General features: G+C 40.9%; 1 protein-coding gene across 1 annotated transcript in view; it reads right to left on the bottom strand.

Annotated features, from left to right (window-relative positions):
* Positions 1–15,145: 15,145 nt before the first annotated feature.
* The window catches only part of LOC309574714 (mucin-5B), a gene marked incomplete at both ends in the record, with an annotated part of 41,499 nt that continues 38,012 nt past the window's right edge, over positions 15,146–18,632 (bottom strand). Inside the window, 4 exons of the mRNA XM_082284541.1 lie at positions 15,146–15,320; positions 15,883–16,006; positions 16,681–16,720; positions 17,625–17,753. Coding sequence (XP_082140667.1) covers positions 15,146–15,320; positions 15,883–16,006; positions 16,681–16,720; positions 17,625–17,753 — 468 coding nt within the window. The remainder of the gene's footprint in view (positions 15,321–15,882; positions 16,007–16,680; positions 16,721–17,624; positions 17,754–18,632) is intronic.

Below are 18,632 nucleotides of genomic sequence, written 5' to 3' on the forward strand. Positions count from 1 at the left end.
GCATCAAACACAGGTGCTTTGGAGGAATTTGGTGAACACTGGAAAGCAAAATGCTTTCCACCATGTATGGCCTATAGTCACTGTAAATAGAGAGTGTCCCTTCACTGCCTTCACTGCCTCAGCTTTTCTGAGTGACGGGAATAAGAACACAGGATCGGTACTACCCTGAGAATGCAGAGAAATTATTAATCTTTTTCTCTCATAGGATCCTTGAGTCTGTTATTATTATTAATATTGCATTTAGCCAATACAGATAGTAGAAGTAGTCAATACTGGCACTGCTCACAAGCCCAGTGTCAAGATTTAATCAATTTCTAGTCTTATTGGTGTAGATTTTTTTTCTGGTCTAAGAGTTAAGTTTGCTAGTTGTACCTATTGACCATTTTAATCATATGTAAAGATCAGAAAATGGGAAAAAGAGGAAGAATGTCAACCACTCATGCTGAAAAAAAATGTCAGAGGAAGAAGTCAAACTGCATTTCTAAAAAAACCCCAGTCTGGAAACTGTTTTTCCAGTAAAAATAAAACAAACAAAACCAAACCCAAACCTCGTGTTGGCCAAGAATGGAAAATGACCATTCCTTAGGTAAATGTTTGAATAGTAAAAAGAATGAGGGAAAGATGGTGACAGCTAAAATGTTTTGTGCATGTGTGATACAACAAGCTTTCTTTGCAAGACAGGTGTAATAGCAGTGCAAGCTGTAGGAATGCCCTGCCCTGTGAGTCAACAGGCTGACAGCACAGCATTTATTTGCCAGTTTAGAACAAGAAGCAGCAAATGGTTTGGCTACAGGAGATGGAACTACAGGGCTAAACAAACTAGAAGTATGGGTAAACAAACTAGAAGTATGCATGCTGGAATTGATCCAGGATGCCAGCATTTTGAGCTCTATGAAAAATACTATAAATACTGTATTGGTCACAAATGAGGTAGAATTTTAAATGTTGTCCAAGACTGCAAATTACTCACAGGCCTATACAGACCTAACAGCAGCAAACACTGTTTCAATTATTATCAGCTCTTGTGGGTTAGCAGAAAGGATGTGGGTTTGTGATTGATGCTCTGTAGGGCCAATTGCACAACCCTAGTCTTCCAACCCTTCCTGCCTCTTTTGAACACCTCATTCCAGGACTTACACCCCGTCTGACTCTCTAATCCCAGTACTTTGCAGATGAAGGCAAATGTGGAAAAAAAAGCTTACTGAAGCTGTAAAGAGTGTCTTATTCTGAACTGGTTTTGTGTACAGACCTCTCACTTCCCAGATAAGAACAATTACCAGGAAGCCAATCAATGAGAAGCAGCACAGTTTAAATTCATACACACACCCTTAATCCAAATTCACTTCCATAAGCAGATAAGCTTTCTCTAAGTTCACTAATCAACCAGCACAAGTGGAGACAGCAAAATGGGAGGTGTGGTTTCACTTACAATAAATTTAGTTTATTTTCTAGGATTTACATTTAATTTAAGTCAAAAATAGAGTGAGAGAATTGCTCCCATGTTAATTTACATCAGAAATATTTCTTTTTTAACAGGCCAATGTTTGCTGATAAGGTCAGTCAAAAAAATTAACTAACAACCAAGGCATAAAATGGCTGCAAAATTATCATATACTTGTACCACTCAGGACGTTGGGTGATGTGCAATACATTTGATATGCTCAGAGCTAAACTCTGCAGTGCCTGCTGTAACACTTGCCTCTGCAGAGACTCACCCTTGGTGAGTTATCAAAAGAAGCTAAATTCTTCTGAAAAACCAAGGAATCTTTAGTAACATCAGGATGAAAAAACATGACTGCAGCTAGTTTTAGCCTGTATCTTAGGAGGTTTGTTGCACAGGAGCATTTCTGGGTTGTGAACCTGAGTTACAATTTAAGAAGGAGGAGATGGGTCCATTGCCTTTGCAACTAAGTTGCTTCTTTAATTCTGGGTCATTTTTACAGGAAAAGTCTACCCTAGGAGACCTGGGTTTGTCTCATTACTACTTCATTATCATCTCCAATGAACGCATTGAAAGCCTTTTGCAGCCCTACCTTTTTGCAGTGCTGGCCCCTGTGATCTCCCACCATATGTGCTTTGAGCAACAGGCTGCAGGACTTCTCCAGACCCCATCTCCAGATGTAGATCATCTGCTGCTCCCCAGGTAGCTCCCGTCACACTAACATTGCGAATTTACCAAACTCATACATTCGTTCATCTTTGTCATGGAACTCACTGGTATGTGATGAAAAAGACTCAGGGCTGGACATGTAAAGGAAGAATGAAGATTCTAGTGCCTTTGAAGCTCTTCAAAAGCACTTGCTCAGCCACAGAACATGTAAATTTTGTCAAGTAGTGCTTTGTCCTGCTTTCAGAAATGCAGTGACTTTAAATTGTAGCTGCTTCCTTGTAATTAACTAGGCACAAAAGCTGAACCCATGGAAATTGTACAGTAAACACTACTGCTTACTGGCATATGGGAAAGAACAATGAGGGCTCAGACTCCCAAGCTACAACATAAGAGCAGCACAATATATTGTATTTTGGGGTGATTCCATTGTGCTGGCATGTGATTTAGGGAGAAATATTTGCTTTTGCCAACACAGAAACAAATTTTCTCCTGCCATTATGTTAGGGCCCCTTTTCACCTCTCCTGTGTGGAGTATTTGCTGAAGTCTGTCTGGCCAGTTAAGCAGGAGGTTGGCTGTGCTGCAGCACACTTGTGGAAAGCAATTAAATGATTTATTACCTCTATTGAAAATGGGTTTTGGAAAACAAACATTGTTCAGTGCAGTATCACCACTAGTGACACACAGCAGTTTGCTTCTCTAATGTTTTCCTTTACGACCTCACGAAACATGGCAGAATACCACTGGAGTAACACTTGGTCCCACAGGATGTGTAATCCTGAGGAGAAAATGCGACTGAGATAGGACAAAGGAGGTGCAGTCAACTTTTCTGCAGTATGAACACCAAAGAGAGTCTGAATTTGTGACAGTGAATTTCAACCATGTGATTCACAAAACAGACAGCCTTACAAGCCTCCACAGCTCCCTGCCAGGCACAGCAACAAAAGCCGGGTTGATTTAACTTCAAGCTTTGAGATTGGCACATTCGTGATGAAGAAGGAGTCACAGATACAAAAAGGGGACATTCAGCAACATTACTGTAATTATAATAGAAATTATAAAGCTAGTGCTAAAAAGACAGTGTGGGAGCTGAGTAAGAAACACTAGTTGAGGACAGAAACTATGTTAAGTGCTCAGTCTGGCTAAGGTCCTGAACATGCCACTGCAGTTGTGATTTATGTCAAATCATGTACTGAAAGCAAGAGGACGAAGTTTAATTTGGCTCTCTGGACAGAAATACACCAACGGTCAGGAACATGTTGTTCAAACAGGCAATATGGACTTCAATGTGCACTGAAAGTATCAAGGTGGCCTCTTGACTCATGCCACTAAAACTCATGCATCTGGTTTACACATGAAATTTAGTATGACTCTCCAAGTGGAAAAGAGTTCTGAGATCACCAGATTCCCTTCTGATATCCAGAAACAATCATATCAGGTAATCTCTCATAAATGTATTGATCTCTAGCTTAAACCAAATAGGTTTTTTGCCTTTGCCATTTCCTAAGAAAAAAATGTTACAGGGCCTTACACATTTGACAGTTTAAAAAATATGCCTTATTTCACATTAAGGAATACAAAGAAAATGGTTCTGTAAAACCTGTTGATTGTTCTACCATTCTTGTATTGACTTTCTGGATATAGACGATACGTGCATAAAAATATGCAAATGGACTGCTTACCTTTCATCTGTGAAAGCTGTCAGCAACAGATCTATTTGGTTCTCTATAAACATTCATTTTTACAGGCACGTTACAGAAGGACTATGGTTTTAAGTAGGGATTAGGAGCACTATAATACAAACCACATGAAATAACAGGATTGGTATACAATCAAACGGATGTTGTACTAATAAATCTAAAGCTTTACTGTAAACAGAAGAATAACTCTCTCTTCCCTCCATTTCTTTATTGTCTCACTAGAGTTCTGCTGACTTCAGTGAATTTTGTTCTGCCTTACATTGGCTTAAGTAAAAGCAGTAACACCTGCAACAACAACACAGGATTGTTTCAAATTGACTTAAAGGGTAACACAATCAGCAGTGCTTGATGAGTGATACTTTCTCACTATATATATATGTTATGCTAAAACTCATGTAAAGCTATCCACAATAAGATGTTCAATAACTGATGATGTAAATGTATTGACAGAATATCATATCAATGTGAGGGTAATAGACTGGTGCAAGCAGACAGGGGGAAATGATTATCAAAATACATTTAGGAAATCATAAATTCTATCTACAGAAATAAAAGACCATTTAAGAATTGTTAAGTGTATCCATAGTGATTATAAATAAAAGGCTCATAATGCTAAATATTCTGATATTTAATGAAATGGAAGACCATCACGTTATCTTCAGAATTGGCTTTAAAAAGAATTTTTTCCCATGTTTCCCTTGAATCCAAAAATAATTTCCAGTAAATCAGGAAAATGTTAACCTAGGATTGACATATGGTCAAACTGTGGTGCTTTTTTCTTAAAATGTAATCTTTGTGGATGCAGTTTAGTCTAATATTCTATCAAAACATGAGAAAACATCTCAGTACTTTTAGGTGTAAAATAGACTTTTGACTTTTAATTTGTTCTGTTAATAGCTTCATTGTTTTAATTCTCATCTTTAGATATTGCAAAGGAAAGATTAAGACCTACCAGAGTGAATGAACTGGCACTTTATAAAGTTTCATTTCTGGAATGCTTACAATATTTTTGGTATTTATCAAAAGCCAGAGCACAAAAAATATTTTGAATACAGCATCATAGCAATCTAAGTTAAAGAGTTTTTGAAAAATCATTTTATGGGTTTTTTTCACCTTGCCAATTTGTCGTATTTTAAAATATTGCAAAAATTTCAGACCAAGGTTACTTTCTGACACAGTATTGCAAACCTATGCTCAAAGAAATCCAGGATTTATGTAAGAATAAAAAAAAAAAAGAAAAAAAGATGCTGTGCTCAGTGTTTATAGTGGGCCCTGGAGTAACAACATCACTGAATGAGAAAGACAGACTTGCAAAATGGTTTCTGTTCCAGTGATGTAATTATGCACAAGAATTTATAACAGCAGAAATCACTATAACTTGTGGTTACTTTGCTAATATTTTGTGGCACAAAAGCCCAGGGTATGGCTCTGCAAAAAGGTTGAGACCAGCTGCAAGGTAAACAACTAGAAAGCGAGTTGGTGTGTCCTGGCAGGTTAGAGCCACGAGCCCAGAAAACAAGCAAGGAGGATTTTTGGTGGTGGCGGGAGGTATGGAGTAGCTTCCTCAGCCTAAAAGGGGCGCAGAACACTGCCATGTTTTTCACTGGTGTTTGCATTTATTAAAAAACAAACAAAAAACCAAAGAAACTATTACTGATTTTCAGTTTGGTGAAAATAACTGCTGTTTGTTGCATGTTCTGGCAAAGAGTGTGTCTCTGGAGAGGAGAAAAACACGTAGAATCATACATTCATAGAGTGGCTTGGGTTGGAAGGGACCTTCAAAGATGATCTAGTCCAATTCCCCTGTAAGGGCATCTTTCACTACACCAGGTGGCACAAAGTGCTGTCTAACCTGACTTTGAACACTGCTGGTGATGGGGCATCCACAACTTCCTCAGGTAACTTGTTTTGATGTCTCACCACTGCTATTAAAAATATATATATTCTTTATCCCCAATTTAAACCTAATCTCTTTCAATTTAAAACTGTTGTCCCTTATCATGTCACTACAGTCCCTGGTAAAAAGTCTTTCTATATCTTTCTTATCAGCCTCCTTTATATACTGAAAGGTTGCCATAAGGTCTCCCTGGAGCCTTCTCTTCTCCAGACCAAACAAACTCACCTGTCAGCCTCTCTTCATAGGAGAGGTGCTCCAGCCCTCTGGAACTAATAGGTCTGTGTCTTTCTTGTGCTGGGGACTCCAAAGCAGGATGCAGCACTCCAGGTGGGCTCTCACCAGAGTGGATGGAGTAGTGGGGGAGAATCACCTCCCTCAGCCTGCTGGTCACACCTCTTTTGATGCAGCCCAGGATGCAGTTGGCTGGCTGGGCTGCAAGGGCACATTGCCAGCTCACTTCCAAGTTTACATCCTCCAGTATCATTGAGTCCTTCTCTGCAGGGATAACTCACCATTAATTAACCACACAGTTTTCACAGATACCAGGAATTGCCCAGTACTTATTGCAGCCTGAAGTAATCCCTCTCAAGGAAGGGGAGATGGCTCCTTTCCTGAGAGTGAATGCACAGATTTATCTGGGGGAAGATGTGGGAGGGCAAATGTGTACGGAGAGGGTATGAAAGACAGGAGCTGAGCCTGCAACAGGAGTGTAGACTGGGAGAGAAGGAGCAGGGCTTCCCTGCATCTGAGGGCGGACTCAAAGCCAGATCTGAGAGGTGAGAGAGAGAAGGAGCCTTCCCAGGGATCCTGAAGAGACCTGGCAATGCAGAGGTGCTGGCAGGGGCTGGACTGGGGGAAAGCACCTACTCTTCGTAACACAGCTGACAGGAGACCTATTTAATCAAACCTTTTAAAATCAGATTCGCCCCAGAGCTCTGCACTCCCTCTCAGGGTCATCCTGCTGCAGATTATTATTCTGCACTCTAGTAAAATCCAGTTGGAAGATTTCTGGTGGGGTTTTTTATTGCTTTTTTTTTTTTGCAAGGGAGAGCCCTTTCTTCTTTAAAAACATTCCACTTCAGTGAACTGGCTGCCTAGGGATCCTGTCACACCACGTTTCTGTCACATCGTAACACCACTTTCAATGTTTTCTTGTATCAAATGACAGGATGGGATTTTCAGGGAAAGCAAAGGCTTTTCTCACTTTTAGATTCTGCTGGTGTAAGCATATATTCCACTCTGAAGGACAGTACTGACCCATCTCAGGGCTTGAGCTGTAGTGCAGATGGGATACATAACTAATTTAGTTTTCTTTCAAAGAAAGCTGTGCACGTGAAGCAGGACCTGCTGGTCCAGTCAGAATTCATTAGCAACAAAGATTACATGTTTCAATGTTTGCTCCCTTGTTTTGACTGCGGGAACAAGGAGAAACAGTTCTTAATTACTAATAATCCCTTGCATGCATTATTAGCAGACTATTTTGTTCAAATAGTTGGAGCCTGCAGCGTTTTACAAGCTCCACGTACAGAGTAATTCATCTTTGCTGATGATAATGAAAAACTTTGTTATTTTTTATTTTGTTAGAAGAATCTTTCTCAGGCAAGGCAGCCCATTTTACAAGGGAAATAAAAACAAAAAATGTAGCTCAGTTTTAAAGTTGCAATAAAAAGCTGTGGTAAAAAAAAAAATTCCTGAATTATCACATATTTATAAAATAGAAGGTAGAAGAGAATCAGGCCCAAAGCTATTAGAAACTAGGGAATTCAAAGTGATAAAGTAGCATTGAAATAGAACTGTATTACGGAATCCTTCAGTATCTACAAGCAAGGATGATATTACACAACGTTGTAGAACTGTTCATCAGATAAAATAACAACTCATTTTTATAGAACAGACAATTTTGTTATCAGAAGTGCTATGCCATCCCACAACAAATATCAGTCAGGTAGCCCCAGGACAGAGTGGTGCCCATGGTGCAAAGAGGCTCCTTTCCCTGAGTCATATTCTGCAGGGAAAAATCAACATCAAAAGCAAGCAGCTTAATTCACTAGTTATTAATAAAAACATGTCAGGAGAGTTGAGCACACTAGTGAGCATTGCTCTGCAAGCAAAATATGAGACTGCTGGGAAACCTTTGTTTGCTTTTTTCAACTTGATTTGGGTTTATTTTTCAGATGTTTTTCAAGTCATTGAGCTTGAGGGAAAGGTGAACTAATAGGCATAGCTTCTCCTTCTGGCAGAAATCTTTGCATGACCAGTAATTGAAAAATTATTCCATTAGGAAAGTGTAGATGTAGGATGAGAATGTGTTTGAAACTGATCTTCCTTTTATAATAATACTTTTATAATGGCTATAAGGGTAATTATTATGATTTACTATCAACAGCACAACATAGGACACAAAAATGTCACCTAATCAACTATTTGCTCCTGGAAAGGCACAGGTGTCTCTAGGAAGATGTCCAGGCCGATTCTTTGATGATGGAGAAGAAAAAACATCCACAGGAGCTACAAGAGTTATCCTGGTTCTCAGTAAACAGACTCCAGACAAGAACTTCCATACAGACCAGAACTGTAGGCTATAAAAATTCTTCAAAGGATTTTCCAAACTACTTATTTAGGAATAGTGTGATGAATTATAGCACTCCCTTAAAGTTTTCCTGGATCAACACTGAAGAAAGAGGGATTTATAGCATATATCACATACCCAGGAAATCATTTCCATACCTAACCTGAAGTCTGAAAAAACAGAAAGCATCATCAAGAGCAAACAGAAAGTTTAAGTAGGCATGCTAGAACTAAACTGGGGTGCTTGGGGATGTTAAAGTTTGTGCACTGGTCCTTGAGAGAAACAGCTCTTGGGGAAAGGCTAATTCCAGGCCGTAAAGTAGCAGCTGGTATGGTTACAGTGCACTTTAGTAGCCTTTTGTTTATAGAACAATGCTCACTGTAGGTCAGACTAAACTCTGGTTTTAAGCCAGGTTTTTACAGCATTACAGGAAATAGATCAGTCAATACAGAATAATGTCCAGATATGTAAAGAACTGAAGTCAAGATGCTGTAAAGGAGTGGAATTGGACTTGCCTCAAGATTCTCTTTGACTAGTGGTGTAGGGAGAGGTGGTGACATGAAACAAACCATTTCAGAGCTGGAACACGACAGGGTTTAGGCACTTCTTCAGAGACCTTCATACACTGAAGCTGAATTTAACTTATAAAACACGTAGGAATGGCACCAAATTCACTGCTAATTTAGCCCAATTTTAAGCTCCCTTTGATTTGCTGGAGTCATGCTAAGGGACAGTAATGTAGGTCAAAATATCACTCATTCAGTGTCAGAGTTGAGAATGAGATCAGTTACTAAGGACTACATTTAAAACACCACAAAAATAGCAAAGGGAAAATTCAGAATATGATGATAAATGTTAAAAGCAAGTGAGATTAAGCCCTTTACAAAGAAGCTATTATAAGCTATGGAACTGTTCTCAGCATTAGTCTTAGCAAAAATCAGGGTGAAAGAGTTTTTCACTGGATGTACTGGTGGTTGAGATGTTCAAAGTAGGATACAGGGTTGGCAGAATTTGCAGTAAATAGCTGGTTCTTCCTGTTTGGAATATATAACACTGGCATTTGGAATCAAATCCTTATATTGCTTAAAGGATTTAGATGAGGTAGGGCTGTACTTACCTCAGACCAGGAAGTCAAAAGAAGGAGAGGTAGGGAGACTTCCAGAGGAGGGCTGGGCTGAGGTAAGATGCATAGCAATTTTCAGTAACTACACAGCAAGAGTACAGTGCTTCAAGTCCTGATTTATACAGACTTTTTTAGGTAAATGAGATGAAGCTGCCTATTCAGTCTTTCTTGGTTTCTGGACTGGATGCTCTGGAGAATCTGTAGTTAAATAATTTTCTTTCCAACAAGAAGGATAGTTTAAAAACAGGCCTTTGCAGAAATCAAGCTCGAGTGAAACAGGGATATCTGTGACCTGAAGTGTCAATCCACGGTTACAGGAAGCCACTGGACAGACTGCATTTGAAATTTAAAACAATCATGAAATTAAAGGCAGGGAGTATCAATTAAACTGCTTTACAGACTACTGATGGAAATTGAGCCTTCACATTTTTTAGACAAAAGTAAAGAGCTTAGGAAATTTCAACGTTATTGTGGCTTCATAATCAGACTCTGGCCTACTCCTGACAGAAGGCCAATTACCCAGGCAGGCCTCCAATCATGTTGCTTTCCTGAGAGAGGCATTTCGATTGTCAAAGGATTAAATGGATGTGAGAATGGCCTTGTACAAGGTAAACTGAGACTCTATTGTTGCCCTAAAGATACTGAATAATCAAATCCTTTGAAGTGTAAAAACAAGAAAGATTTTCACAACTGATACCTTTGTCTTGGTGTCTCTGGAAAATTGTCACAGTTCTTTCTCCTAAAGGATGTTTGGGATGCCAGATAGGTAGCAAATACCATGTTGTATATCACTGCAGGAAGGCTTTATGAACGTAAATGTTACAATCATATAAAAGAAACAATCATATAAAAGAAACAAAAGTCCTACCTTTGTCCTTATCTTAGATCAGGAGGGAAATATAAACAAGGCCAAGAACATGTCTTTGAATATATGAATCTGTAGAAGCATCAGGCACAGCTTTCAGATCACTCAATCCATATTCTCCCCCTGTACCTAAAAGATGATCCATCAAATTTGCCTGATTCTTTTCTTTTCTGGTTCATTACTAATCAGATAACTTTCCTGAGTGATATTTAGACAATTTTTTTTTCATGTCTACCTTGCAACTTTCCAATTGTTAAGCCAGTACACTGAAACAAAGCAGGTGCAGCATTCTTTTAAACAACCCCTGCTGTATCAGAGGGCATTTACAGTTCACAGTCTTTGTTCTCAGCTCAAGATTCCAGATATCAGAATAGATTGATATTGATAAAGCACGCCATAGATAACACTACAGTTCTGATTCCACAGCCAGAGGACTGCTCAGTGGAGAACTAGGTCAAAGAATAGCACCTCTTCCCAAATAAAAATTCAGAGTACAACCTGAATTTTCTTCTCCTCCTTGCAAATGCTAATAACTGATAACAAAGAAAAAAAAAATTAGCTAGACTGTATCAAAGTAGTGTTGTGAACTGGTCTTTTCAGGCCTCAAACCAATAGGCAAGTCAGAGTTCATCTTATAATGGTAACCCAGACTCAGGGAACACCAGTAAAATGATAGTGTCTTAGGACTTGTTCACCTGATATGAGGCAGTATCTCTGACAAATATTTATTTTAACAATATGTGATAGTACTTCCTGGTGTGTTGGCTCAGAACTGTTCAGCAAGTTGGGAGTACCATCCTCACATGATAAGGAAAGAATGGCTACAGGCTGAAACCAGCTGAGCTCTGGCCCAACTGGCTCAGCTGAGCACTGGTTCTCCTGGGGTTACCCTACTGAAGTTTATGCTGGTGTAAAGAATTCATGCAAAAGGAAGAAACAGTACTTGGAGTCACGCCACTGATTTTTCTTGAGTTACGCCAGGGAAATGTTTGACTTGCAGAGACCAGTCAGTAACTGGAAGAGATGGCCTTGGGCTACAGAGGAAGGCTTGACCCTGCACACGTGAGAAGCAGCCACACAGCAACAGCAGCAGTATCATGGCCAAATCAAGCTCTCACAGGCAAGGTCACCTGTGTTTAGCTTTGCCCATTCTTGTAGGGAGCTTGTGGCAACAGCCTAGAAAAGGACACATAGACTTTAGCCGCAGTCCAGTTTGCTCTGTGCAAGCAGCAGTGCTTCTGCTGCATGCAGAGGCACAGGCACTGAGCAAGGAGGGCCAGCTTGTCAGCGGCTTGATCAAGCAGCCTCCAGGCTGATTTTTGGTATTGTGGTGGGTGGGGAGATGTTTGAGCCATTGACTTGAGTATTGTGTGTAGTTCTGGTCACCACAATATAAGAAAGGTATTAAGCTATTAGAGAGGTGTGAGGAGCCAATTTACTTTTTATTTGTCTCAACACTGATTATCAGAGACATCTGGGGGATGAGTTGCACATATGCGATGTCCAGGAGGCAGCTAGGAGGAAAGCTTTGTCTCCGGGGGAACTTTGCCGGGCAACCAGTCCATGTCTCTCATGGGACAGTCAGTCAGTACGGGAACACCAGAGCCACCGTACCCTCCAGCGAGGCTTCTCCAACCAGAGGGCGAAAGGCCTCCGCCAATGGGCTGCCATGGAAGGTTGGACTGGGCCAATGGTCTCTTGTGAGCAGGCGGACTTTGGGAGGAACCGCGGGGGCATAAAAAGTAACTGCGTCACACGCCCCCGGGGATTTCGGGGCTTTTGGGCCTTCTATTTTTTTGACTTGGCGGCTTTTCGAACTTGTTTTTTGAGTGTGGGCTTTTAGCTTGGGGCTTTTTTGAGACCGTACTACTGCTTTGGCTCCATCCTGCTGAGGTTTGCTTTTTGCCCTGGTCCCAGCCTGCCTTTTGGCTCTCCTGCCCTCGCTGGCTCTTGCTCGCCCTCGTGTCTGTCCTCTCTCCCTGTACCCCTGACCGACGCCCTTCCTGGTTCGTCTCTGCGTCCTTGCCTGAGCCACTTGCGGCTAACCCTGTCCGCCTCCGAGCCAGCCCACCTGTGCCATCCTCAGCGCGACCCTGTCCAGGTCTGTGGACCTCGTGCCCGAGCGCCTCCTCACCTCGTGTCCGGCCGCCCGTCGCCGCGGGAGCCGTCCCCAGGCAGGCAGTGTGCACAGCCCCCGCCTCGGGAGAGCCAGCGGCACTCCCTGACCTCCTGTGGTAACGCTCTCTTCTCCTCTCTGTCTCCCTCCCCCTCCCCCAATCCTTTCCCATTTTCCTTAGTCTTGCTTTGTCTTTTCCAGCCCTCTTTAGTAGAGTAACTCCTTTTTATTTTGTTTTTTCATTACCAATAAACCGTTCATCGTACAGTGTTTGTCTCTCACTTGACTTAATTTCGTTTCTGACCATCTATTTTTAAAAGAACTCCTCGCAGTTCCCCACAGTGGAACGGGACAAGAGGGTTCAAAGGAGGACAACAAAGATGGTGAAAGGCCTTGAGAGGAAGCTGTATGAGGAGGGGCTGAGGGCACTTGGTCTGTTCAGCCTGGAGGAGACTGAGGGGAGGCCTCCTTGCAGTTACAGCTTCCTCGTGAGGGGAAGAGGAGGGACAGACACTGATCTCTTCTCTGACCAGTGGCAGAACCCAAGGGAATGGCCTGAAGTTATGTCAGGGGAAGTTAAGGTTGGATATTAGAAAAAGGCTCTTCACCCAGAGGGTGGCTGGGCACTGGAACAGGCTCCCCAGGGAAGTGGTCACAGCACCAAGCCTGACAGAGTTCTAGAAGTGTTTGGACAATGCTCTCAGACACATGGTGTGACTCCTGGGGATGTCCTGTACATGGCCAGGAGCTGGATTCCATGATCCTTGTGGGTCCCTTCCAACTCAGCATATTCTGTGATTCTCTAATATTTTCTGACTGTCTTTTAGCTGAAGAAGCTGAAGTTCTCATTAAACAGGCTTTACCTTACTGGCAGCTAAGTAAAACTCCACACCTGGAAACAGAGGACCATGGAGTTCTCTTTAAAACCTGGCCATCAGGGCTCTTAAGTAGTATCACATAGGCCAGTTAGATGCTGGAATGAGTAAATGGAGTGCCAGGTGTAACTGAGAATGAAGAAGGAGCATGTGAGATTTCACATGATCAAAAGCATCCTGGAGATGGATATATGCCTTTGGTTCGAGCATTTCACTTGCCTGAAAAGCAAAATGCATGCCAAAAATGAGCAAGAAAGCATGCTTTTAAATCAATGCTGTTCTCAGCTTCTGTATAGTCTCATCATCACTATAAGAGACAGAAGAATAGAAATCTCAAGACAGCTGGTATGATTAGATCATAGTTTATTTCCTTCTCCCACCTGAAGATAATGCACAGATGCAAAAGGTTTCTGATCCTGTTCCTGCTAAGTCATCTTGCTGACAGTTATTGATTTGCAGGGTTGGTTGGCAGGTTGATTTGCATGAGTGTGTATATGACTGCTTACAGAGTCTGCTTACTATTCTGATGACAAAAGCACTCAACAATGACCTCTTCTCCCTCAGGAAAACACAAGGAGGAAAGAAAGGAATGTGCTTTTTTTTTGTGCACTGTTCTTGCATTGGAAAAGCATTTGTGCACTTGATTTGTATCAATAAAAACAGTTTTCTGGACTAATGTGAAATTTATACGTGAGCCTCAGTGAAGCAATTGTGCCTTCCAAGGGAGCTACATTGCACTGACAGTTAACTGAATTATGTGGAGGTTCCTATAACTTACAATCAAAGTCAAGGATCCCCACAATTTTAAGATCAGTAACACCATAATGAAACAGTACATATCAAAGTAACCTGACATCTGCTGAAAGGATTTATTATGAAAAAGAAGCAAAGATTCCTTGGGGCTAAAGAGCTATAACACCTTAAAAATGGAAAGCTAAAATATAATGCATTTCATATCTACTTGGTCAGTTCCAAAGCATTTCCTTCAAAACAATTCCCAAAAAGCTTTCACAGCAGGTTGCGGGACACTAAGAAAGTCACAGTCTTCAGTTCTCTTTCAGGTCACAAAAAACAAATTGCTCAAATAACAGAACCCTCTGCCTTCCTTGTGTACTCTCAAGGTATTGTTGGGTCATTTTGATCCGTGTCCACATGAAATACTGTCACCAATACCACTGGACATGGCAGCTGGGAGTCAATTACTTGTAACACGAACCATAGTCATGTAACCAGTAGTGACACTGAACACAAATAAAAACCCCAGTGAGATAAGGACTCCCAATAAGGGTACAAATATACTAATTTTGTAGAGTACATGTAAGAACCATGTTTTTACACTCCCTGATACAGTGCTCACTGTGAAGAAGGGAAAAAAGTACCTTGACTTCCTCCAGTGACCCAGAGTCACAGCCAAAGTAGATTCAGGACCACTGGGGAGAAGAACAGAAATGTGGCCCTGAGCCAAGTCCTGCCTTTGCCTGAACTGCAGCTGTGGAAGTGATTACTGTTTCTCTTCTAAGGGAAATGAAGTGATACATGTGGTTATGGTTTAAAAATGTGCAATTTCTTCAGGCAGGACTTTTGAAAGGCATCAGTTGTCTCTAGAGTGTCTTGTAATAACCTTGGTTTATACACCAGTGTGGGATTAAAGACATCAGCCACTTTGCCCCTTTAGCAGCATCACTGAAACAGGAGAGCAAGACCTCTTTGAAATGCAGTTTATTCTACAAACATTTAGAGTAAAACCTTAGCTAATTTCCATAACTGCATATAATACCAGAAAGAAAAAGCGCTACTATGGTCATTTGAAGGTTACTCACAGCTATTTTCTGAACTACTCACTTGCTAGGGAAGGCTTAAATGGGAGATGAAATGTTTCCTTTAGTTTATACTCATGTTATCCTTTTTGGGCATTTTGTTTCCACACATCCACATTCATCTACATACACATAGGTGAACTGGACTGTTTTATGGTCCGAGCAAACCAGTTCCACCTTCACTTTGTGACTTCTTTTTTCATGGCAGCAAGTGCATTTGTGTTCCATTTCACTGGCCTCAAAAGAATACCTATAGAAATGAGATTTTTCATATCAGTCTGCTGCCTGTTGTCTTCCCCACCTGATCCATATTTGCGGCTCCAAATGCATGTACTACTAAGGAACAAAATTTCCTATCTATTTTTCTGCTTATTCATAACAGCCTTTCCTCAGGATGCTATTGGCTATGCAGGGCCAGATCCTTTGACACCAGTGGGGAAAATCCCAGTAACTTCAGTGGATTTTGGATTAGGCCCATTCTAGCAAGACAGAGAAGAGCAATTCATGCCGAGAACAAAGAGGAGGAAAAAACTCCAGTAAACACCAGAGCAGTTCAAAAACCGTATAAGGACATGTTTAAGAGCATGTTTAATAAATTTAGCTGATGTCTTTCCCAAGGGATCTATTTTCCTGACTAAGATAAGGCACTCTATGAGGCTGAAGCCATTCCTAATGAGTGCTCCTTTGCACACACAGTTTCCCAACTGGGTCCTTTCAAACAGCAGGAAGGGGACAAACAGCTGCAGGCCACTGGTGACAAGAACCCAGGAAGACAAGGCACAGAGGAGGACAGAAAAAGGCTTCCTACTTACACAGAGTAGGTACTGCACATCCCTTCACAAAAGGGCACTGGGACAGGAGCAGCTGACTTGCAGTTGTCATGGACGATGTACTGCTCCTTCACATTGCGTTTGCATTTGTGTGGCAGGTCAATACCTGGTAGAAGAACACTTCTGTTAGACTTCTTCACACTGGGGAACAAATGTTTTGAAAGGTATTTGCTAGTAAACCAAGGATAGTTCATCCTAGTAAAACTTTTCACAGTTCGAATGCACAACCAAAACCACAAATGAGAGTGCAAAGAGACATTAATTCAGCCAAACGATTCCCCACTGGTCAATGTGCTTTTCCATTTGTGGACTAGTTTTAGCAGGTAAAGGTACTGTTGAATCAAGACCTAAAGGAGACATGAAGGTTTTAGGTTTTTCTAAAATGGCTATAAATCACATTTGTGGCTCTATAACAATATAGGATTTCTGAGTAGATGCTACAGAAAAAAAAACCCCAAACCTTTGTTTCTGTGCAATTTTGCAGGTGCAATAATACATAGAATGTTTTCTACAAGTTTTCTTATCAGGAGTATAGTTCAAGCTAACAGTACTTCAGTTATTTAAAAGCACAGAAAAGGAAATTTAAAAATGTTAGTGTTCCCTTTGAAGAATGAGGCAGATTTTTAGTCTTGGCTATGAGGTACAGAACAGTTCTGCTGCTGTAAAACTGTCTCTCAGTCTGTGGAAACTGCAGGCTCTCAGTGCATGCAGAAACAGGGCTACAAGCAGGGAAGGACCAAACAGTATTGGAGTAGAGAATCAGTGATTTAATGCACTCACATGTCTTACAACAGCCATCTGAAGACACCTCAACTGTCCCCTGTATTGAAAGTAACCAGAACAGTCAGTTCAGATGCATGTAGTGCTAAGCAGAGAGTAGCAATGATGAGAGTTCAGCTACAGTCCCTCATTTCTAATCCACACAAATTCCTCATCAGACCTATTTGTGTACCAATTATATATAAAACTCCTTGGGGGAAAAAGAAAACAATCAAAAAACAAAAAACAACAACAAAAAAATCTAGCAAGGAAGGGAGTGAATTTTCTTAGAATTATATATCATTCACAAGCCAGGTAAGATGCCCTGTAATACATGCCTAATCTTTAGTTCCTATTGAAGCCAGCATAAAAACCCCAGTCTCAGAGAATCACAGCTGCCCCTGGAATTGAACAGCCTGACCTGTGCAGAGCCTGCCCCAGAGCTAATTCAAGTACATGGCTGTCCTAGTCCCTGCTTTGATCTGCTGTGAAGTCCCAAAATGTTTCTGAAAGTTACTGAAAACCACCAATAGCTGAAAGCCCAGATATGAATGCTACCCCTTGCTCATTCATGTTCCACTTCCTCACTTAATGGTACACCATATGTCAGAAGACACTTTGTTCATCAGTCCCCCAAGGATTCATGGTGAATTACCACTTGTTTAATGGCATTTTATAATGCTGATGTTTCTCAAGTGATAAAAGATTCCCCTTCCCTATTGCCCCAATACCCTTCTCTTTCAAGTTCCAGTGCTTATCCCACAACAGTGTAAATTGTGGGGGCTTGTTTGCAAATATTTTTGCTTTACTTCCACGTGACACATGGCTGAAAAAGCACATTTCCTTCAAAGAAGGATGATCATACCAGAAAGATCAAGAAATACTCCTTCAAAACAGCAAAGATAACTCCCAGGCCAGCATCAGGGCTTGTTGCAGAAGCCTTTTTCTGGCTGTAAAATACTTACTGGCACACAGTTTGCTTCTTCAAATGGTAGGCAGACCTTTATTGTACTAGTCAAGGAAAACTGGCCTGCTGATTCAGTGCATGTGTACTGAGTACAGTTGTCATATGGATCTTTATAACTCTTTCCAACCTGATAAAAACAGGGAAAAAAAAGAAAAGGGAAAAAAAAGCCAGTGGAGTATAGCAATAAAATTAGAAAACTGAAACAGTAATAAAGTCAATGAACTGTCAAAGACTGGGTTGTTCATACCACTCTGAAAGGGCTGAGATGCCTGCAACTCACATCTACAAATTATGTACCAAGCTCACCCACTACCAGTCTATGCAAAATCACTTCTGTGGCCACCCAGGGGGAAGGAATGGAAGAATGCCAGAATGAGCATAAAGGTATTAACAGAAATGCCAGAAAGTAGGTGTGTTAATGTTTGTGGGCTAAAATATATACAAAAGAAAAATAACTCTTTCAAAGGGTTTCAACAGTTTTCTTTTTTAATAGATGGAAGAAAATTAAAAAGAGTGAAAGAGAACAAAAGTCTTTGCAATAGAGGTTAATGGATAACTGCAAAGCCTACTCATGGAGAGATAAAAATTATATATTGGAATAGGAAAATATAGCTTGTAAGATAAATCATCAAGGAATAAAAGGATGAAATAAAAAAGATGAACACAAGAGCTATCAGAGAAGCAATAGCATGTAAGGCAAGTCACTGGTTGAAACAGTATCATTAACCATACCCAGGAGTAGCAGGCTGTAGTAAAACCAGAGAGTTAGAATCATGGAATCACAGAATCATTAAGGGTGGAAAAGACCTCCAAGATCATCAAGCCCTTCCTTTAAAGGCTCAGCTCATGTCTACACAATGCTGTATTCACAGGACATGATGTATTAGCTGTATTAGCTGTGTGTGTTACCAAGTCGCACTACACTCCAGCAGCTGTGTCACTTGATTTCTGCCTCAGCAAATACAGAACCACTGGCAGCACAGTTATATCAGCTTGCTCACACTGT

This window comes from Coloeus monedula, assembly GCF_965178545.1.
Source record: "Coloeus monedula genome assembly, chromosome: 6".
NCBI lineage: Eukaryota > Metazoa > Chordata > Aves > Passeriformes > Corvidae > Coloeus > Coloeus monedula.